Source organism: Geotrypetes seraphini, chromosome 19, assembly GCF_902459505.1.
Source record: "Geotrypetes seraphini chromosome 19, aGeoSer1.1, whole genome shotgun sequence".
Lineage (NCBI taxonomy): Eukaryota > Metazoa > Chordata > Amphibia > Gymnophiona > Dermophiidae > Geotrypetes > Geotrypetes seraphini.
The window spans coordinates 379948-403785 of NC_047102.1; the positions used below are offsets into that span (position 1 = coordinate 379948).

A 23838-nucleotide genomic window follows, 5' to 3' on the forward strand; every position below is an offset into this window, starting at 1 on the left:
CCTGTGAGCCCTGTGCTTAGATTAAGAAACATTTCTGAAAATAGATCACATTACTCCTTATTTTCTTAAACTAGTTGGCTTGTTTTTGTTATAAGGTGCTTTATGGTCTATTGCCAGGTTATCCGATTGATCAATTAGCTTTTAATTTATCAAAGCGCCCTTCATGTTTTTCTACTATTTTAAAAATGTTTCCTACTGTAAAGAGCTGCTCTAAATTGAAATATGTGGAAAAGATGTTGGTTTTTAAGGCTGCTAGTTGGGAGAGAAAACTAGGCCCTATAATATTAGCATTAGTATCTTGTGACCATTATAGGAAAATGTTTAAAAACTTATTTAAGCAATTTTGGGGGGAATAATGTGGATGTAATGTATTTTTCCATTGTTATTTTCTAATTCTCTGAATGCACAGTTCTCTTTATGTTAACCACATAGAAGAACTGAGGTGTTTACAGTACACAAATGGAATGTTATGATATGAGATGTTTTAATTCCTTTGCAAAAGTTTACAAATTCTGTGGCATATTTTCATATATGCGTACGTAATAGCATATTAAATTTGAAAGGAAACTCTGCAATGAGAAGGCAAAGGATGAAGTTAAGAGGTGATAGGTTCCGGAGTAATCTAAGGAAGTACTTTTTTACAGAAAGGGTGGTAGATGCGTGGAATAGTCTCCCAGAAGAGGTGGTGGAAACAAAGACTGTGTCTGAATTCAAAAGGTCCTGGGAGAGGCATGTGGGATCTCTCGGAGAGAGAAAGAGATAATGGTTACTGCGGATGGGCAGACTAGATGGGCCATTGGTTTTTATCTGCCATCATGTTTCTATATTTCTTTAAATTATTTTATAAATGTCATTTTCTGGCATTCCTTGTATGCCTGATTATTATTATTATTTTATTGGGGAGGAAAAATCCATAGTCTGTTATTGAGAAAGACATGGGGGAAGCCACTGCTTGCCCTGCATAGAAGCATGGAATGTTGCTAATCCTTCAGTTTTGGCCAAGTATTAGAGGCCTAGATTGGCCACCGTGAGAACGGGCTACTGAGCTTGATGGACCATTGGTCCAACCCAGTAAGGCTATTCTTATGTTCTTAAGAAGGAAGGATTGGAGGGGGAATGAAGGTTTATATTAAGGACTTCACATACTGTGGGTCACATCCCCATATAGGGTCCTCAAACCCACATTTGGGGTCATAACTTGGAACAACCCTCCAAAAGAGATCAACTGGTTCTTCCACGTTGTCACATGCTTTCCAGGGCTTTGCGAATGAGTTCTTGGCCACAGAGAGTTTGATAAATGCTGGTTTAGATGCAAAGGAGAATGGGAGAATCAAGAAACAAGCAGTAGCAAGAAAAAGACAATGAAAATAATCCCTTATATACTAGAATTTCATTCTGTCCCCTCACATTGCAAAGTTGAACTGAACTTTACCACCCCTCACCTTTCCATCCATCTCTTTCCCCAAGGATAACCCACATGAAACCATCCCCATGTAATTCTTTAAAGAGAGAGGAAAGAATCAGAGTATGAATGGGCCCAGCCACTGACCCTCAAGCCTTGCATTGAAAAATCCTGGTGTAGAAGGACTGAGGTTGAGATAGACAATAAAGAACAACACGAGATGATTTCCCACAGTTATCTGCAGGGATGGGGACAATGCCAAATTCTGTCACTGTCATTATCTACATTCCTAGGACCCAGTCACACTCCATTCATCCTTCCCCTAATCCTCTCACTCACGTTCCTCTATTCCCCCCCACCCATACAACCCATAGTCCCTTCCAATTTCCTCACTTGGTCCTGACATCTCCTCTTCCTATTCTCAATAACATGCTCCCCTCCACATTCCCTCACTCAAGTCTCTTGCTCGTCCCAAACCCCTTCAAACACTCCGAGGAATCACCACAAAGATACAGTGGAACCTTGGTTTCCAAGCATAATTTGTTCCAGAAGCTTGCTCGTAAACCAAAGTGCTCATATATCAAAGTGAGTTTCCCCCACAGAAAGTAAATAAATGACTAAATACAATAAAAAATAAAGATAAAGTATATATAATCTCCTTTTCCAGTGCAATAGATGAGACATTTTAGACAGTAGGGAAGTACAAAAAGCTTATGACCCAGTAAGGCTATCCTTATGTTCTTATGACCCCTAATACTATACTACTTTAGTCACTCTATCAATCCACCATCTGGAGATTTACCGGGCTGACTCGGCTCTAACATGTGCGTGCCGGCTTCCCTCCAAAACCAGAAGTCACATCCGGGGGGGGGAGGGGGAAGAGAAGGGAAGTCGACACGCCCCGGAGCATGGGTTCGCTATAGGAGACAGGTCAGCTTACAACTTGCTCTTGCTTGCTTCGGGCTTTCCTCGCTGCCGGGTCCTGCCTACTTTCTGTTTCCGTGAAGGCAGGACCCGGCAACAAGGAAGGCCCGAAGCAAGCAAGAGCAGCGAGTTGTAAGCTTCCCTCCATCGCTGACCTATGGAAGATAGGTCAGCGATGGAAGGAAGCTTACAACTTGCCTTAGTCCAGCCCTGCACAACATGCGGCTCAAAACGGATCTCACTGTGGTCCGCGCCCGATATGGCTCTCACTCCGCTCTCCTCTCGTTGGGGTTCAGACCATGCCAGCTTCTCCCACTAACAGGAACCACCAGCTAGAAGCGTCACTCTCACGCGTGCTTCTCAAGAATAGACCTTGACGTGAGAAGGGGAAAGGGGTGTTGAGGGAAGTCGAGTTGTGAAACCATGCGTTTCCTTTTTCTCTTCACTGAGGCAGGAAGGTCCAGGAGCAGGAGAAGCATCCCAGTTTGCCTAGAAACGGCTCAAGGCAAAGCTGTTCTGCTGTTGTGTGCGGGATCCTGCGCCTCGCAGCAGGCTCTTGACAAGAATGGAAAAATCCAGAAGACAATACTTCCAAGGATAGAAGGATTGGGAAGGTGATGTGAATATGAAAACACAGCACAAGAAATAGAGACTTGTGGCATTCTGTGTGGAAAGCTGATGCATAATGAATTTACTATTACCCATGTAATAGTGCCAAAGCAGTCTGCTGGACCAGACGACAGTACAGTGATATGGAGAATATGGAAGAATTATTCAGTGTTCAAGATCAACATGATCTCCTCACAGAAGAAAGACAGAGAGAAAAAAAGAGGCCTGGACCAAAGGGGAAAGACAGGAGGCAGAGCCTGAAGAGGGGGGAGAGAAGGGAAGGGTATAGAGATGTTAGACCATGGGGTGGAGTGGGAAGGAAGGAAGGAAAGGAGAAGAGAGAGATGCTCGAGCAAAGGGGAGGGGTGGAGACAAAAAATGGAGAGGGAGTGAAACTGAAATAAATCATGTACAAAGGAGAGAAAGGGCACAGGATATAGTTTATTGAAGGGACATAGAAAGAGGGAAGATACCATATGGAACAGAGAGAGAGGGCAGACACTGGATGGAAAAGGCAGAAAGGGTGTACAGTGGATGCAAGGGGCAGAGAGAGGGTGGACAGTAGATGGAAGGGGTAGAGAGAGGGCAGAGGCTGGGTGGAAGGGGCAAAGAGAGAGGACAGATGTTGCATGGAAGGGAGCGAGGACAAATGCTGAATAGAAAGAAGAGAGTGAAGATGACTCAGGGGCGGAAAATTTCATGGCGACACCAGAAAGTATTTCTTCACAGAGAGAGTGGTTGATCATTGGAACAAGCTTCCAGTGCAGGTGATTGAGGCAGACAGCGTGCCAGACTTTAAGAATAAATGGGATACCCATGTGGGATCCCTACGAGGGTCAAGATAAGGAAATTGGGTCATTAGGGCATAGGCAGGGGGTGGGTAAGCAGAGTGGACAGACTTGATGGGCTATAGCCCTTTTCTGCCGTCATCTTCTATGTTTCTATGACTAAAGCAGAAACGACAAAAGGTATTAAAAAAAAATATTTTTTGTTGTTTTACGTAGAATCAAGTAGTATTGTAACTGTATTGATTAAAATTTATCAATAGGAAATGGAAATAAGGCAATTTTGGGGGGAACTAAACCCCTTTCCTCAGGTCAGACAGGATACCATAACAGCTGTATTCTGTACTGTCTTGAAGAAAGATTTGGCCTCTGAAAGCTAATTGAAAAATAGATTAGTCCAATAAAATGGTATTTTCATATTTCTCATTATTTTATTTCTATTTGTTAATTTGGTAAAGTGGTGACTTATGTAGAAGTTTTTTTCAAATTTACATCTATTGTCTTTATATTTTGCACAGTATTAGAGGACGTGTCACTGTTTCTGTGGTGTTGCATTGTATGTAGAGTCTGGTTTCTTGGTTCAGTTTAACTTTTGTCTACATATTTCTATTTTTAGTTTGTGATTATTTCATATTGGGTGAGGGTGTATCTGTGTTCTGTGTGTATGAAAAGAACATGGCTTTCTGTTAGCATCAACTACAGGATCAATTGACTGTGTAGGATCTGGTTTGTTTAGTTTTACAATGTGTGTGTTGGTGTTCTTAGTGCTCACTACAGTATTTAAGATGCTGCCTTTTCCTAGATGCACCCTTATTGTGTGACTCATGGATTATTACTAAAAATATCTATTTTTATATAGAGGAGGAGGATGTTAAAAAATGATCAGCACTGGCTGTCATATATACTAGGTACACCACTGGATTTAATGACCCTATTCTAACTGTACTGTTGGCGTAGGTGCTGTTCCCCCAACAGACAGATACACACATTATAAAGAATTAAAGTTGTATTATCATCAAGCAGCTTTCAAATGACATTATAAGCAAATAAAAATAAAATATTTTTAATACATTGCTAATTATTACCTGCATCTTTACCTATACATTTTGCCCTAGCTCTTACTTTGCACTTTAGCAAAATAAAAAAGAAGTAGATAAAGATCAATCACACAGGTGTCCTTCAAGGCTCAGTAACACCTCTCCATAAATTATGTGGAAGAGGTCTGGTTGTGGGGATAGCATCTATTTCATATCCTCAGTGAGACCTCAGGAAGGAACCTAGTGATCAAAACATTATTAGAGGTGCTGTAGAGCCATTTCTTGTATGACTGGATGAGCTATATTTATCTTTTCTTTTCTTTTTTTTAGTTGTTTAAATTCATGCAGAAATAAATGGCTAGATTGAACCTAATGACTTCATTAACGCATTTCCCTTTTTTAAATCTCTATACCATTTGAAAGAGGGCAAATATCTAATTATTCCCTTCTAGAATTGGATACTTCTTAAATTTAGTAAAAATATTCTGGCACAAGTGTCAAACCTTAAAAAAGGAAGTCATATTGAGCATTGGAAAATAATAATAATTAACTAATAAAAAATAGTATACATTTAATTTTCCCCACCTGGCTACTTTTTCATGCCACCCAGCTGAAAAAAATTTCTGGGGACAACACTGAAGGTGCTTGCTCTTTTCATGGTCTTGAGCATCAGGTAAGATTTATAGTACAAATGAGAACCTCTTTGCACCAATTAACTCCTCACTACTAAAAAAAAAAGTGTTTATCACTTCAATAAGCAAAATAAATTTTATATTTTTAAAAGGGGGGGTGAAGGAGTCTAATCAAAGTTTTTAAACAAAATTACTCAGGCTTTCACGGTAAATCATCCATTACTCTTTTTGGCAGAAGTAAACTTTTTTTTTAAATCACATAGAAAATTAATAATCACAACCAGTGAAAAGCATACAAGATATCCATTTCACTGGTTGCGATTATTAATTTTCTATGTGATTAAAAAAAAGTTTACTTCTGCCAAAAATCTCCCATGCAATAAATGCCTTCAAACATCCAAGAATTCACTCTCACATTTCATACAAAAAAAGCAACCAGTAAAGGCACCAACCAATAAGAAATATTTTCCTTAGACTAGAGTAATGATTTCTACATCAGTGGTTCCCAAACCTGTCCTGGAGGACCACCAGGCCAATCGGGTTTTCAGGCTAGCCCTAATGAATATGCATGAGAGAGATTTGCATATAATGGAAGTGAGAGGCATGCAAATCTGCTCCATGCATATTCATTAGGGCTAGCCTGAAAACCCAATTGGCCTGGTGGTACTCCAGGATAGGGTTGGGAACCACTGTTCTACATAAATGTAGAATTGTTGAATACAATTGCTGTTGCCTTTAACCCTTTCAGGACCATAAGGATCGTAGGCCAATTTTTGTGGTTTTGACAACATTTTTATGGTAAAAAGGGCTTGCAGATGCCAAAAAATTGATTTTTTTTTGTGAAATATCATTATTTTTATTTAAAAAAATCACACTTCTGGCTTATGGACAGTGTGGCAAGTGAATCTTCTCGTCAATCTAGCAACGACGCTAATGAATGAATGTCGGAACCAGTTTGTTTACATAAAGGCAGTATCATATGGAATCCGTACATATCAAATTTAGAACTGTAGACTATCCCAATCAAAATTTATAGGATTTTAAAGTTATGGGACAAATATGTCCCTTGGTCCTGAAAGGGCTAACAGGAACACCATCACAGAATGCAGTAAACTGTTTGATGCAGGCCATCGACAAATTGATTTTATATTTTCCATCTTAAAGAGGTATTCAATACGAGTATAGTTTATTTGCTATATGTGGCTGTCTTCTCTAGCTGCCCTGATGTGGAATTTTTTTACCCTTGTGTATTAGAGCACAGAAGCATTAAGTTCTCTTAGGCTTCCGCAGCTGGTGTCATGATTGTTGCAGTTGTCCGGCCAACTATATATAAGGCAAACTGCAGACCTCAAAGCATACCCTGAAGAAAGCCACAGCATGATGGCTGAAATGCCAGTTTTGCCTACCCAGGTGTGGTGAGACCCAGACAAAAGAATTAAGTTTTCATAAGAAATTTTAGACAATGATTTGGGTAATTTGCCAAAAAGGTTAGTTGCATTTGTGTTGGTTGTTCATTTTATTTCCTAGATATTGCTAGTTTCTAGATTGTGATCCACATAGAACCAGCTTTTGGTATTCTACGGAACTTAAGAAACAATAATATATGCATATGTAGAATAAAATACAAGACTTACTAGCATCAGAAATAGGAGAATCAGCAATAAAAATACTGAGCCAGGAAGGTCAACCACTCATTTTCCCTGGTGTCAAGTATAAAATAGCTGCTACCTTATTGTTTCCTTACAATACACTGGCACTGAAAAGGTGCTGAATATTGTATATAACCTAATGGCAAGAACAATGAAGAAACAGCTGGTTGTGATGCAAAAGAAAAAAACCACAAAGCTAAAGGCAAAATGATTTCTCCGATCTCTGCAATCACCACCATATGAGATTTTAAATGTAACACACACAAGTAAATCATGAACTATCAATTAATGATCATTTTTCCTTGAATTACTCACATGCACTATATCATCCAAACTGTTGAGAATATACTTTCTGGCTTCTTTAGACTTCATCCCAGTCTCCGTCTCATGTTCTTCCAGTGTCTGGTTCATTAACAGAGGGTGATTAAGAGGAGGAATTAGAGCATTCACTATCTATATGTTCTCTCTACAAAACAGCTTAAGTATTTAATAAATTATGCTCTCCTCCACCAAAACAGCATCTGAATATGGAAAAATTATGTCTTACCTGATAATTCTCTTTCCTTTAGATCAGTGTCTCTCAAACTGTATGCCACGAAGAGATTCCAGAATTTTACTTGCAGAAATTCAAAAGCAGCCTAAAATGCCTATAACTCATTTTTATATATGTATTTACTTCCGCACTTTTTAACTTTTCCCCCTCTCCTATTGCATGTTCCTTTTATGTATTCTTTCTAAGAAATTGTAGTTCTTCCTTTTTTCCCCAATGTTTTCAGGTCATAAGTATGTTTGTTTAGTTGGTGTATGTCTAAAAATTTAAAAATGTTCGTCTCCCAGCTATTTTAAATTACTATGTACAACGCTTTGTACCCGTGGATAAGCGTTTAATCAAAAATTTAAATAAACTATACTTTATTTATTAAAATTCCCTCATAAGTATACACTAGAATAGATGACACGAAAGTCGCGGATGCAAGAGTCTGTCAGTGTGCCTATGGACAAGCATAATAGCAAGAATGTAGTTTTATTTTTTATGTAGTTATCCTAACTTGAGCAACAAAGCAATCAAGGTTTTGTTACCGTTTGGATCTTCTTATCTTTGCAAACTTGGATTTTCAGCTCTGACAGGAAAAAAAAGAAAAGAAAACAACTGCAGACGGTGGATGATGAAATGTGCGTTTGCTTGTCAGCTATTGAGCCATGTTTTGAGTTAATTTGCACTCAAAAACAAGCACATTCATCAGTTGGATCAGCAATTCTATTCTATCTACTTTTAGTTTCACCACTGTTACAATTACTCATACATAGCTTAAAAAACTTTAAATAAATATCTTTCAAATTCATTTTTTTGTTGGTTTTGCAATTTTATCATTTCAATTATAATGTGCCAAAGAAACATTTACTCCGTTTAGACACTGCTTTAAGAACATAAGAATTGCCGCTGCTGGGTCAGACCAGTGGTTCATCGTGCCCAGCAGTCTGCTCACGCAATGGCCCTCTGGTCAAAGACCAGCACCCTGAGACTAGCCCTACCTGTGTATGTTCTGGTTCAGCAGGAACTTGTCTAACTTTGTCTTGAATCCCTGGAGGGTGTTTTCCCCTACGACAGACTCCGGAAGAGCGATCCAGTTTTCTACCACTCTCTGGGTGAAGAAGAACTTCCTTATGTTCATAGGGACTCTATCCCCTTTCAATTTTAGATGCAGCAGATGAATCCAGAGACTATTGGGTTGTGTCTATCTACCAGCAAGTGGACATAGAGAATACTGAGATGAACCCTGTCTTATTGGATAGAAAGCCTCCTGGCCAAGGGTGTCTATCCTATTGTAGAATTTGATAGCATCCGCAAATCTTTCTTTTTTAAATTTATTTATTGTAATTTTCAAAGAATTCTCTATACAGAATATAAGAATGGAATTTTCTAACAGAAATAAAATACAACAAAGAAAATATTTAAACAACATTAATTTCCATCAAGCCCACATTTAGGGAGATTATCATTTTAAACCCATAGAAACAGCATCTGCAAATCTTACCAGCAATATCACTTACAAAAATGTTTTTAAAAAATAGGCCCAAGAACCAAACCTTGTGGCACACCACTGGTGACATCCCTTTCCTCAGAACAATCTCTATTTACCACTATCCTCTATCACATTTTACTTAACCTGATCTATCACTTTGGGGCCCATCCCGAGAGCACTCAGCCTATTTATTAGATGTTTGTGTGGAACAGTGTCAAAGGCTGTACTAAAATCTAAATATACTAGAACAGTGTTCAACTGCTGGTTTGCAGGGCCAGGTACATTCATTGGGTCCGAGACAGTATTCTTCAATTGTCAGTCCGCGGTGCGATCGATGCGGCGTAATCTTCAGGCTGGCTCCCTCTTCCTCAGTGCCGGGCAGAGGCATCCTGCGCCTGAACCAGAAGCCTTCTTTCCGACATCACAACATCAAAGGGAATGCTCGAGGAGCCGCTGTCCACGACTTTGTGCACTACAGCAGTGAGGAAGAGGGAGCCAGCCAGAAGATAACACCAGGGGCAGCATAAAACAACTAGGCGGGAGCAGGCACAGTATATATTTGATGCTGCTGCCACAGTCACATCAAACGCGATCCTCTGCCTTCAATACTGCCCATCTGTTGCTGCCCAGATAGGTGGTACATTGTTGGTCTTACATCTCCGCTAAAACCTGCCCATCTTGGGAGGCCCTGCTGATAGTTGTATAGTTACCACTGGAAATACAGTAAACTACTTCCATAAGAGTGAAACAATTAGAAGATTTCAGCCTTGCAGATGTGATGTACAAGGCACAAAGTCTTTTATGGTTCTCACATATGAATACTACAAAAAATGCCACAAAGAAAATCAGATATTTAAGACACAATAATATAAGTAGAGGCCCTGGGACATTACAGACAATATGATTTAAATATTTTAGGTGGGGGAGCACCCTCAGCGTGGGTTTGAAAGCTCTGATGCTTAGAAAAAGCAGAGCAGACGATGCTACTCCAGCCAGCCGCACACCATCATTGAGATGCTCCTGTGTGCTTAATATGTGCAAATTAAGTGACAAGAAAGTGCCCAATGAACAAGTGAAATGCCAGGAATAGACAGGGAATCAACTGTCAAGTAATGTCCCGAATGCCTGAGCCTGCTGATCCAAAGACAAAAAGTTTCAATCACAATCACTCTTCCTTCTGTGTACTTAGCTGAATTCACAGTCCTGTTGTTAAAGAGTACCAGAGGTATCCCAAGTCCTTTATATTTAAAGCAAAAACTGAAGTACAGTCCTGTTTCAACATAGTTCATACATGAATACACAAGTGACGGAGAGCTGCAGTTAGCAAACTGGACAGGAGCTCTTCGTCACCTGTGTTGGTTTTTTGATTTTTAAAAGGTTCTCTACATAACATCCCGGACCCCCGAGGAAGGGTCCTGTCTATTCACATATGAGAACCATTATTTGAATTGCTACGTTATATTTTTACCAATAAAAGATTTTGTGCCTTGTATATTACATCTGCAATTTCTTCCTTGTTTTCATCGTTTGACTCTATTACAGATCTATTGGATCATTCTTTTGTTTTGTCTCAGCCTTGACTTTGTACATTTGTGTGTCTAATAACTAACAAGCAACATGGTTTTCCAAAAATGGAAAATTATGTTCTTACCTGTTAATTTTATTTCCTTTAGATGCAGCAGATGAATCCAGAGACCAATGGGATAGCACACATCTACCAGCAGGTGGAGATAGAGAAACTGATTAACAGGTGATCCTATTGGCTGGCACTCCTCCTGTATCTTCAGTATAGTTCCTTGCCCAAGCATCCGTAACCATCAATAGGCATAGCATGTAAAAAACTTGCTATCCCATACCAAATCACAAAAGGCAATAATACAGAATACAACCATCAATAATAACAAACTTCGAAAGTTGCAAAAGAAAAAAACGACAGAAAATATCCAGAAAAGGTGGGGCTCTGGATTCATCTGCTGCGTCTAAAGGAAAGAAAATTAACAGGTAAGAACATAATTTTTCTTTCCTTAGCAACAGCAGCAGATGAATCCAGAGACCAATGGGATGTAGCAAAACAATCCTCAATCTGGGTGGGAAGCAAACACTGCCTCTGCAACAACCGAAGCACTAAACACATCCACTGCATGCGCCCCCACATCCAACCGGTAATGCTTAGATAAAGCACTCTCGGAAGACCAAGTAGCTGTGACACAAAACTCCTCCAAGGAAAAAACCTTTGGACCGAATCCAAAAAGTAGCCATCGCTCTGGCGGAATGGTCATGAAGTTCTTTCGCCAACCGCTTCCCTGCCATCAAGCAAGCGTAAAGAATGTCCTTCTGGACCCATCGAGCAATTGAGGCTTTGGACACCGCCATACGTTTGAGGCATCCCATGAAGAATACAAAAAGGTGATCTAAACAACTAAAAGTCATTAGAAACCTAGCTTGCTTAGAACGCTACGCACTTTCAAAAAAATGCAGTGAATAAAAGCACATCTCCACATTTCTCCTCCCAGGAAAAAGGAAGGAAAAGTGAGTGTGTCATAAAAGAAAGGATGACACCTCCTTAGAAAGAAATTGTGGTACCGTCTGAACTGACACCCCAGATTTTGTAAATCAGAAATAGGAATCCCCGCCAAACAAGGCCTGCAACTCAGAAAACCGCCGAGCTGAAGCCATGGCCACAAGAAACCCCGCGTTCAACAGCACAGCCTTTTAGAGTCTCAAAAGACAAGGATGAAATGAAGCCTTTGGTAAACTGCGAAGAAGTACCTTAAGACTGTACTCCAGACAGGGCTTTCTAAGAGGTGTACGAATATACCGTACTCCGTTTAGGAACTGGACTACATGAAGCTGAGAAGTAAGGGAAGAGCAATATACCTAGCCCTTGTAACAAGCTAAGAATGGCACTTGAAGCTGAAGGGAATTGAATGCTAAGCCCTTGGCAATACACTTGTGCCAAAAAAGAACTCTGAAAGGGTACAAATGTTGAGAAGTACCCAAGAAAGGAAAAACCTCCAAAAGGAAGAAGAAGCCACAGGTAAAGACGTCTGTATTGTCTGGATAAGAGAAGAAACAACCTGCTTCGCATAACCCTTACACGTCAGCCATGACTTTTCAAAAGCTAGGTCGTAATACCAAAATAGTATGAATATCCATGTTGATTGGACCCTAGGTGAGCAAATCTGGAGATACTAACTCAACAGTCCGGCTGTCAAAAGACTCATAAGATCCGCATAGCAAGGATGGCGCAGCCAATCCAGAGATTCTACAAATACTGTGCCCTGAAAGCGAGCTTGGGTTGGCAAATCCAAGCCATCATCAGCCAGGGGAAAACACTGAAAAAAGAGAAACCAGAGATGAGAAAGAAGCCCCTCTGACTCCCACTCCCTGTGACCGCCGAAGAAGCTAGGAAGCTTAGAATTTTGAGACGAGGCCATGAGGGCTCACTTCCATACAAAGAGCTGGAACGCCTGAGCCAAAATTCTCAATATCCAGGATGTAGAAGATTTCACTATTACTAACATTTACACTTTCTAGAGCGTACACAGCACTGTACACTGTAGCATACAATAAATGGGCCATGCTCAGATTTCACGGAGAGCAAGTCTATCCAAACTCTGTTCCTGACCCATAAAATGATCTGCCAACAGAAGAGGAAGATGAGGGTCCACCCATTGAAGTAGAACCACAACTTTACCCATCAACTGAGTACATCATCTACTGCCCAGGCTGTAGAGAAATACCCCATCATAATACTTACTGAAAAGGCCTTCAGCATCATTCCAGAAGAATGGTCTGAAGCTCCAAAAACGGTAGCCTGACCATGCTCCAGAGTAGAAAAATGAACAAGTACTGAGTCGCCTCTTAAGACCAGACTCCTAGAGCTGAGGATGGAAGGCACCGAGCCCCCCAACCCAACAGCCCGGGATGTTTGGTGACCATGAGCTAGTCTAGAAAAGACCGAGCAATGCCTTTGAAAAGAGAAATCTCGCTGAGCCACTAAATCATACAGAGCGATGCTTGAGGAGCCTACCAAATAACTGGAGCCCTGAGATACTGGGAACCACTGGAACAGAAGCAACCACTGTAGCGTTATAACGAGAAAGCAAGCCGAAGTTCCCAGTAGAGTCAGAAACATGGATCCTAGAACCTGTACAGAATCCCATACTCTCGGTCATGGTGACCGAAGAAGAATGCAAACCTGAGACTGTGACCCATCGCCTTAGTCTCTGGGAAGAAACACATTTCTCTCCTATATGAATAAAAACATCTCCCCAATATACCAGGAGAAAAAAGCGCTGTGCAAATTCGAAGATTCACGTCCAATGAACTGAGAAAAAGAAACCACCCTTTTCGTGTCAGTCAAATGGCCCGACTGGAAGACATCCGAATCATGCAGTCAGTCAATAAGAAAGTAGGTGAATCGCCTGGTAGTGCCAAAACGGTACCACTACATTTTCTAAAATGTTCGTGAAGCCTTGGGTAGGCGAAATGTTATGTGCCAAAACTGAAAGCGCAGCTCCAAGAGAGGCAAGCAAACCTAGTGCCGATTCGGAATCCATAGTGAAAATGTAAATATTCTCCCAGTTTTTCTGCAGAAATGTGTAACCCTGAGAAACTAATTCAGCAGAATGGGATCCAGCCTGCCCAATGCCCCCATCTTGGGCACCATGCAGTAAGTGGAACAATATCCCTTAGTTCCTGAAGAACTACAAGAACTGCCCTGAGGACTAGTAACACTTAAAAGGGAAACACAAAACACAGAGACTCCAAGAACGAACCGGAAACCTGAGGAGGATGCAAAGTTGCAAGCATTCTGAAAAATGTTCAGCCCCCTGGCCTGACATTATAGCGTCTTTCCCCTCATGAGAAAGCCTGAAGAGTCATTGGAAGAAGTCAAGATCCCCTCAGAATGAAGTGCAGAAGGTCAGGGAACGGCAGGATAAGAACTGTAGGATCTGTAAGAAGAAAGAAACTCTAGACACATGCAGCATAGCACAGAGGCAGGCCCAAATAAGAAGGACAGTTACCAAGAGACAAAGGCTCAATCTGCAGGGACCCCAAGAGAGACAATGAGATACCTGTGTGAAAAACAGGGCACTATCTTACTGCTGATCTCATTGTGCCGCGAGTTGCCGTATGTCGATCCAGTCCGGAGACAAACCGAAATTGGGTGACCTAGCACAGGTCAGAGTCTCTCTGGTAATCCCCTTGAGTGCTAACCCCAGAATCCGATTAAACTAGCAGCTTCCTTCAAGTGAATACAGCAGGAACACAGACATAGACATATAAATCTGCCCAAGCTTGTCCCAAAACTGGTGAAACACATACAACTTGTCTGAACCAGAAAGGAGAGAAGCCGCAGCATACCCTGACCAAAGTCAGCTGGAAATAAACTATCGGAACGCTGCAGCTCTCCCGCCATTGCCGGAGACCCAAGTGTGCGCCTGATTCTCGCCGACACATGGTCGCTGCATCAACGCTCCTAGAAACAAAGTCGGATTCAAGCCCCGCAAAATTTACCGTGCCACGGCCTGCATAGAAAGAAAATCAGACTCGGGGAATAACTAGAATGGTGCGGTGCTTCCCACAGCGCCAGAAAAAACATGTCCCATCTCATGCACGCTGCTATAAACCGGCACCTGCACAATCAGCTGCACATGGCCATGACAAACACTGACGAAAGAGAGCCTCGGAATAAACAGGACTACTACTGCTGCACTGAAACCCAACGAGGAGAACAAGCACGAGCATGAAATCGCACCGCTACTGCCGCGCTGTAACCAACAAGGAAAAAAAGCGCGTGCATGCAAAGGGCAGGAATGTCCTGGCTCCCTCAAAGGATTTCTAGTAATAAAACTTAGCCTCAATAAAATATCCATTCCTTAAACGTACATTGACCGAACCCACAGTACTAAGACTTCCAAACAGAACCTGAAGTTCAAACAACAATAAAAAACACATACATTCTCACAAGTTTGTTGTTAGGGCCGGTTGAAGCCAGTAAGAGCTAGTTGTGCAGCACTAACAGGGCAGAATGTAGCAACTGTGGTCTCCCTATTTTATTTATTTATTTATTTTAAACAGAAAAGGAAAGAAGAAAAAAAATCGAGACCCAGTCAGACCCTCTAGCAATGGAGGGAGGGTGAGGCAGAGGCCCAGGTGTAACCCCTAAAGCTGGCACCGTTCATTCGAACACCCCTGTCTCACTGAAGAGAAACCTCAACAGGAGAAATAAAATTGCCATCTCACTTAAGAGAAATCTCAAACAGGAGAAAATAATTTTCCAGTCACAGCCAGAATTCAGGAGCTAGTTGAATAGCGACCATCACCTGCTGGGAGATAGAGCATACTGAAGATACAGGAGGAGTGCCAGCCAATAGGACCACCTGTTAATCAGTTTCTCTATCTCTGCCTGCTGGAAGATGTGTGCTATTCCATTGGTCTCTGGATTCATCTACTGCTGTTGCTAAGGAAACTTTGTTAAAGGACAGTAACTGTCAGATAAAAATATTTATACACTGATGCATTTTTAATACAGTTAAACCAAAATGTTTGTTACCTTGAGTCTCCATCCAGAATACAGCGCATCTGCTTCTCTACAAAAAAAACGTGAAGTTTTAGCTCCTACATTTAACAGCTGTTCTCCTGGTAATCCCTGGGTTTGTGAAATATACCGAATCTGTGGATTAATTAAAAACATTCGCTGTCATATCATCCTTTATAGTACCTACTATTAAATTCCATACGGATTTAGAATAAAACTGTACATCCCTCTATAATCTGTGAAAGTATTTTGATCAAACAAAAGCAAAATAAGGGAAACATGCCCGAGCTACACTGTTCAGTAAACATGGTTTTTCACAATTATTTTGAACTTTTCTGCAAGCTCAAGTAATAGAAAACAAAATGGAAGACTATTACTATTTGAGGTTACAAGCATTCATATGGTAGGACTTTGTCAAGAACAAGATCTGACTCGATTCAGATGGCTGTTGAGGAGACACTTGATTATTCAGGATTGATGGAATGGGAACCTCAGGACTTGATTTCTCTGTTTGATTATATTTATTTGTGTCTACAGTACTCTCCCGACGGAACCCCCCACGAATTTTGAAAAACCATAAATACAGTTTTTTGCCTGTCCAAAGGCAGGGGAGGCAGGAGAGGGCAGCTGGAGCACCTGCTGGTGAAGAAAATCACTCGTGGCCTGATCCGACTGCCTCTTCCTGTAGTAAAGTCGGGCTACACCAATCAGAAGCTGCTTTGACATGCAGCTCGGTCGGAGCAGACCACGAATGAGCGAGTCCATGATTCGCAAATTCATGGGGGAACACTGTATTTATGTACACCGCTTTGGAATAAAGCGATTTAAAAATCTGAAATAAATGAAATGTCACAGTCAACTTAAAAGGTGGACAATCATTTCCAATATCAAACTGATTTTCAGAGGTTTGCTGACAGGTTCATTAAATAATCCTGAGCTTGAGGAATCACTGCCTCCACTGTTTAAAAAGAGATCTTCCTCAAAACATGACTAAGTTGCCCAACCCTGCTATAGAAGATTGATACGTTGATGCCTGTTCTAATAAGGTTGATTGTCTATCCACATATACAACATTCAAAGACAGCAAGACTGTTCATATAATGCAAAATCTTTAAAAATATATATTTAAAAACCACAAAGAAATGCTACACGAGGAAAGAAGTTGTTACAATCTTTGTAGAAAAAGCACATTAGGGAAATGGAAAATAAAGGCTTTTTCATCATATAAACCAGTGATTCCCAACCCTGTCCTGGAGGAACACCAGGCCAATCGGGTTTTCAGGCTAGCCCTAATGAATATGCATGAGAGAGATTTGATGGAAGTGATAGGCATGCAAATTTGCTTCATGCATATTCATTAGGGCTAGCCTGAAAACCCGATTGGCCTGGTGTTCCTCCAGGACAGGGTTGGGAACCACTGATATAAACCATTCAAAGCTAACAGGAGTCCCATCCTTTACATACCTCAGTGAAGAGCAATATCATTAGCTCTTCTCAATTTTTGAATGTAGAACTCTTCCCAGATACCAGTAGGCAACAAATTTCACAATAAAGTTGGGCAAATTCAAATTACCTTGTACTCTTCAATCTACGTTTAGACAATGCAGGACGTATCATTAGATTCCCTTTAAAAAACTGAAGTTGCTCCAATAGCACACAAGAGAGTTTTATTTGGTAGATTACTTTTGAAAAAGTCACTGTTCATATCTGTGGAATCAGTAGATTTCAGAGCAATCAAGTTGGTCTGAATCTGCAGAAATCATGAAATTGGAGGTCTACTCTCTGACCAATAAACTTTTTGGATCCTTGCCCACCTATTTGTTTAAGAGTCCTAGAGATAATTTTGGTATTATGGTTAAATGCTCTGCTGAAAGAAGGCAATTATCTTTCAATTCTGAGATCCATCATATTAAATCCATTTTGAAGAGCAAATCATTGGATAACTCATGATAATATCTACAAGCATCCCCTTTAAATCACTATTGGGTAATAAATTTACAAACTAGTGTCCCAAAATGGTGAAACATTCATCAAAAACAATAAATAGGATCACTATAAACTTAAAACCACTTTATAAACTGCCTGAAGGAGCTCAGAACCATGAGATGGTGTAATGAACACGACCAGGGTAAAACCCTGGTTAGTGTTTCAAATGTCTATCATTGTTCCCTTTTGGAATTGTTTATAAAGTTGTTTCATATAGTATAAAAAAAATTTAAATAGAAGTGCAAAAGTATTTCACTGATTCACAACACTGATTCACTGATTCACTTTCTTATATTTTAAACTTTGAACTTAGTTTTTTTAGAAAAACTCAAGGTAAGTGAAAGTAGTCTTTGTGAAACAGAATCTTATCTTGCTAAACTATATAAGAAAGCTGTTGTGAATCAGTGAAACACTTTTGCACTTCTATTTAAATTTCTTTTACACTATATGAAACAACTTTATAAACAACTCCAAAAGGGAACAATGATAGACATTTGAAACACTAACCAGGGTTTTACCCTGGTCATGTTCATTACACCATCTCATGGTTCTGAGCTCCTTCAGGCAGTTTATAAAGTGGTTTTAGGTTTATAGTGCTCCTATTTATTGTTTTTGATTAATATCTACAAGCAAGCTGCAAACCTGCCATTTCTAGCTAAGCTATTGGAAACCTCAGAAGCTCTTCAATTATAACTGTTTGTGAACTAATTTGGCGGTCTCAGTTTATATTCAGGTCAGCACCCACCTGCCCCCCTTCCCAGACTTGTTGCAGGCCTCTACCAGGCCTTCCATAAGACCTGGTGGTCCGGTGGTGGGCTGGGACAGGAGGGGGTCTCTCTTCTGCCTCTCTCCTGGCCGACTAACAAGTTTCACCTCCCTTCCACCTCCCCAATTAGTAAAAAGTGTACCTTTAAAATACCTCATGGTCCAGTGGTGAACCAGAGCAGGAACAACCTTCCTACACTCCTGCCACGTGCAGAGCCATTACCTAAATGGCTGCTATGAGATGTCCATTTGGAGATTTTGTCTTTGAAAGAATTTTGCCTTTTTTTAAATTTTAAATAGGTGCTGAAATTTACAGTTTTTGTTTTCTCTAATTACTGTATGCTCTTAAAGAAGAATTAAAGAAATTCTAGCTCTAAGAGCAACTTCATTGTAATTAGAGGTTATTTTATTGGTTGCTGTTCTTTGGATTTTTATTTTTTTAATTGAAAACCTTAGTTCTTTGTAGAAAAGTACAGCTGTACATACATTTAAAAGTGAAAGTAAAAGAATTTTCCAAACCAGTGTTTAGTTGAACCAATACTCTATTATGCATCTGGTAAAGCCCAGTTTCTAGATGTTGACTGCAGTGTGTTTTCCATGGGTAACTACATATTCTCATTCAGTGCATTCATCAGGATGTTTACATTCAACTTCAATTTTTCCACATGACTGGACCATAAGTGTCACTCCATAACAGAGATTAGCAACATTTTCTTAGGTGCCATCAACTTGTACTCAAGTCCTAGCAACTTGATGAATTACAGATCTAAAAAGAAATTGGTTTTGTGCTAGTCCAGTAAGGTCCTTCAGAGTTATCCCCATGGTGGTTATCAATTTGTCCAGCCATCTGATTGCAGGTCGCCCTCTTTGCCTGGTTCCTTCAATCTTTCCATACACGATGTCCTTCTCCAATGATCTTTCTCTTCTGACAGTATGACCTAAATAAGACAGTCGTAACTTCATCATTTGGGCTTCTGGTGACATAGCCAGTTTGATCTCTTCCAGAATCAATGTTAGTTCTTCTGACAGTCCACAGCACACATAAAATCCTTCTCCAACACCAAAGCTCAAATGAGTCGGTCAATTTTTTTTTGTCTTGTTTCTGTAGTGTCCAGCTTTTGCATCCATAATTGACTACTGAGAAAATAAGTACATGGACAAGTCTGATCTTTATTTGGAGTGTTATTTCCTTGCCTTTGAATACTTTAAGAACATAAGAATAGCCTTACTGGGTCAGACCAATGGTCCATCAAGCCCAGTAGCCCATTCTCACGGTGGCCAATCCAGGTCCCTAGTACCTGACCAAAATCCAAGGTGTAGCAATATTCCATGCTACCGATACAGGGCAAGCAGTGGCTTCCCCCATGTCTTTCTCAATAACAGACTATGGACCTTTCCTCAAGGAACTTGTCCAAACCTTGTTGAGAACCTTCATTAAAGAGCGACCAAACGCTATTCTGCAGAGTATTTTTTTCCCTGCTAGTTGTGTCCTTGTTAACAAAAGAGCCGAGGAGATTGAAATCCTTTATAACTTCTATCACCTACAAGCTCAAAATCTTCATTTTCCATATTCATGATCTTAGTTTTGTTTATGTTCAGTTCTAATCCCATGTTATGACTTTTGGCTTTTCTCAGCAGATACAGCATGTCTTTTTTGCTGCTGGTGATGAATGTGGTATCATCTGCATATTTCAGCCACCAACTTTAAAACCAATGCTCTCTTCTTTCAAATTTGCTTTTCTGAAGATGGCTTTCACCATAAAGATTGAACAGGTGAGGTGACAAGATGCATCCTTGCCTGACACCACTTTTTACTGGAAACCAATCAGTGTTGCCATATTCTGTTCTCACTGCAGCTTCTTGATTTTCGTTGAAGCTCTTTATCAGCTGAGTTATGTGTTTGGGTATTCCCATTTGTGCTAGAGTTCTCCATAGTTTATCGTGATCCACACAGTCAAAAGCTTTGCTGTAGTTGATGAAGCAACATTTAAAGAAACCATAATTTATCATACCTTGTGCAGTGCCCCCACTATATATGTCCTCTCTTCCCTCCCCCAAATCAATTCCTTTTTTCCCCGCTCCTCATGTCTACCTCCTTCTCCATGTGCCACTGTTTCACCTAGTTCTTCAATCTCAGCTCTGCTTCTTCTTTTCAGTGGCTGTTAAAAAAAAAGAACTCCCAACAGCTACAGATAATTGAATGTCATCCTCTTGCCAGACCTAAAATGAGTGCATTTTTAGCCTTTTCAGTATATGCAACCTTTGTTTCAACAAGAATTATATATAGTTGCTTAATACTTCCCATAGATTATTCAAACAACTTAACAGAAATTAAAATAATAATAATAATAATAAACTTTATTCTTATATACTGCCATACCATTTAGTTCTAGGCAGTTCACATTCAAGAGAGACTTAACAGTTCAGTGACAATGCATTCTTAGTGAATACAGAATATAACTGACCTTCCCAAAAAGGTATAAGGCAGTGATGGCTAACCTTTTTGAGCCCGAGTGCCCAAACTGCCGCACAAAACCAAAGAATTTCCTCAAAGTGCCAGCACGTCAATTAAACCTTAATAACAAGATTTTAGTATCTAAAAACTCTTTATAAAGTTGCCTGAACTATGTAACATCATTTTTAAAGGTTGGAATCTTTGTATTGTCAGAGAATCAATTTGATTCACAATCCTTTGGTTTTCATTTCAATTTATTGGCAATTTATAATGTTTTAATGATTTCATTCAATTTAATGAATTTAGGAAGAATTTGATTCAGTTACACAATATATTTTAAATGTATTATTCACATAACATGTCAAATGTATCCTGAGTAAAAAAAAAGATAAACTTCTTAAAACTGTTAACTGTGTCAAAACTCGGTGTGCATTCCCAAAGAGTCTATACAAGTTTTTTTGTAAAATTTACAATCAAATTAGAAAATAGTTAAATCATTACATTTCTAATAATATGATGTAAAGAAAACAAAAGAGCTTTCAATTAAACCAACCGTTTTTATTGGAAATTCCAGATTGGAATACAACAGGGCCATGTAAAGTCCCTTTTTTAAATAACATCTTTAAATAATATTTAAATAACTTAGAAAGTGTCTTAACTGCAAACTGAAAACACTGCTTCATGTAAACATATGCATTGGGCATGCTCTGAAAAAAATTAATGTGATTTTTGTTGTTGCATGCATGCTGATAACTTGTCAATCCTTGGCTCATAGTGCGTTAATTTCAGAGCAACACATGCAGCACTCATGTCATCCGTTAATCTGTTTCTAGCATCAGATTTTATATGATTCAAAGCCGAAAACAGCTGCTCACAAGCATAGGATGACCCAAACAAAGTAAGAAGAGCAATCCCAAGTGCTTTCATGGACTTAAAATTGTCTGGCAGAGAATTCCACGCTTTTAGGATTTCATTTTCAGAACTGCTAGCAGTGATTTCATTTGTCACCCTTTCACACTCAATACGTTCAATTTACTTTTCCAGATAGAGCTTTATTGAAATTCCAGTAGCTCCATTTCCAAATTTTGAATATCCAACCACTGTAAGCAGGAAAGATCAAGATCTTCAAATGTGGACTTTTCTGGGGAAGTTATAAATGAAAGGGTTGTCTCCATCTTACGGAACTGAGAAAATCTTTTACTAAAATTCTCCTTTGCTTCGGCTACAATGGTGGAATATGCTTTGTGGATTTCCTGGTGTTTTTTATGACTGTCCACAAATGTTGTAGAATTATCCAAATGTATTTTTAGGTTGGGAAAATATTTTAGCTGTCCACTCTCAAGGTCTTTTTCAAAAACATGCAATTTTCTCTCAAAAGCTTTGATGTCACTAAACATGCTTTCTGCTGTTTTTCCCATGCCTTGTAATTTTTTGTTTAGTACATTAAAGTGGTTAATAAAATCTGTAAAGAACATGAGGTTGGTAAGCCAGGCCATGTTGGTGAGTTGAGGATAGTCTTCCCCCTTTTCGTTCATAAATAGCCTAACTTCTTCCAAGCAGGCCACAAATCTCTCTAACACTCGTCCTCTGCTCAGCCACCGGACATTATTGTACATCAGTAAAGTGTTATATTGTGCCTGAACCTCATCAAAAAGGGCTTGAAATTGTCGAAAATTAAGAGCATGCGCCATGATGAAGTTTATCATTTTTGTTACATCTTTGAGGACATCGTCAAGTTTTTTGCTGCTTTCTTTGGCGCAGAGAGCCTCTTGATGTATTATGCAGTGAAATTGAATCAGTGGATGTTTTGCTTCCTTAGCAAAGAAATGAATGAATCCTGATGTTGTCCCCACCATGCTAGGTGCTCCATTGCTAGTAACTGAAACTACTTTTTCTGGACTTATGTCTAGTGATGAAAAAGCCTCCATCACAGCATTGTGGATATCTATCCCTTGTGTTCTTCCAGGCAAAGACAGCAGTTTTACCAGCTCTTCTCTCATGATGTCACCAGTAGCATAACGCAAAATGAGCGCTAGTCTTGCATGGTTAGTAATATCCGTACTTTCATCCAAGCACATGGAGTAGAAGGGTGCTTTTTGTAAGTCGCAAGTAAGCTGTTGACTAACATCAGCAGCCATTCACAGAACCCTATCTTTTGCAGTATTTCTGCTTAGCGGCATCTCAGAGATGCACTGCACAATTTTATCCTTGTTTTGGAAATCATGGAAGAGTGAATTACTCCCAGCCAAAATTGCCTTTTTGACAAAATCTCCATCAGAGAGGGGCTTACCATGTTTTGCCATGCACAGTGAAATTTGAAAGCTGGCAACTGTAAAATGATTAGTTTTTGAAAGATAGTTGCTAAAACTAAGAGACTGGGAGTGATATTTCTTTAATTTTCCTACAAGGAACTCTTTTCTTTGAGCTAAACCAAGTTCAGCAACACTGTTATGGTTGGTCTCAAAGTGACATTTGACACTTGATGTGCGAGACACAACACTTTCATTACACATAATACACAATGCTTTCCCACTGCGTTCAATCACTCCATATGTACTCTGTCCAGGCCTCTTGGAATGGTCTTCCACTATCTGTTTTTGCTGTACTCATTTTCTTTGTTCAAGACTTCAAGTCTACAAAAAGATAAAATTTGTATAATAAAAAAAATCTAATGAAGTGCTGTATACAAATCCGTCCCCATAAAAAAATATGTGATTGGGGAATTTTACTAATTGTAGACATCCGTTTTGGTCAAAAAATATATTGTCCGGGTGAAAACCGGACTTGTGCAACCTGAGTGTATGGGAAAAGGACTTTTATTTTTCATTATTGGAGCCTTTGTTATTTTATTATGATGTTTACAAAAGCACTGTGAAGGGCCACATATACACTTTACTGTTTTTTGCTATATTGAGTTTTCCATAAGGTACAGCGCAGAGGATTAGTGTGTTGGTTGTTCACAGAGAGCCCAGCCCTCCTCTCAGCTTACTGAACTTCTCTATGCAATCATCATAAGCAGCTTT

The 23838-nt window shown here is 39.8% G+C and overlaps 1 protein-coding gene across 3 annotated transcripts in view; it reads right to left on the bottom strand.

Moving 5' to 3' along the window:
- The window catches only part of HIPK3 (homeodomain interacting protein kinase 3), a 125863-nt gene that overhangs the window by 56857 nt on the left and 45168 nt on the right, over window positions 1-23838 (bottom strand). For all 3 annotated transcript variants that reach the window (XM_033927841.1, XM_033927840.1, XM_033927839.1), the window contains exons 4-5: window positions 15625-15744; window positions 7354-7440 (exon numbers count right to left, since the gene is read on the bottom strand). In XM_033927841.1, the coding sequence (XP_033783732.1) occupies window positions 7354-7440; window positions 15625-15744 (207 nt within the window). The remainder of the gene's footprint in view (window positions 1-7353; window positions 7441-15624; window positions 15745-23838) is intronic.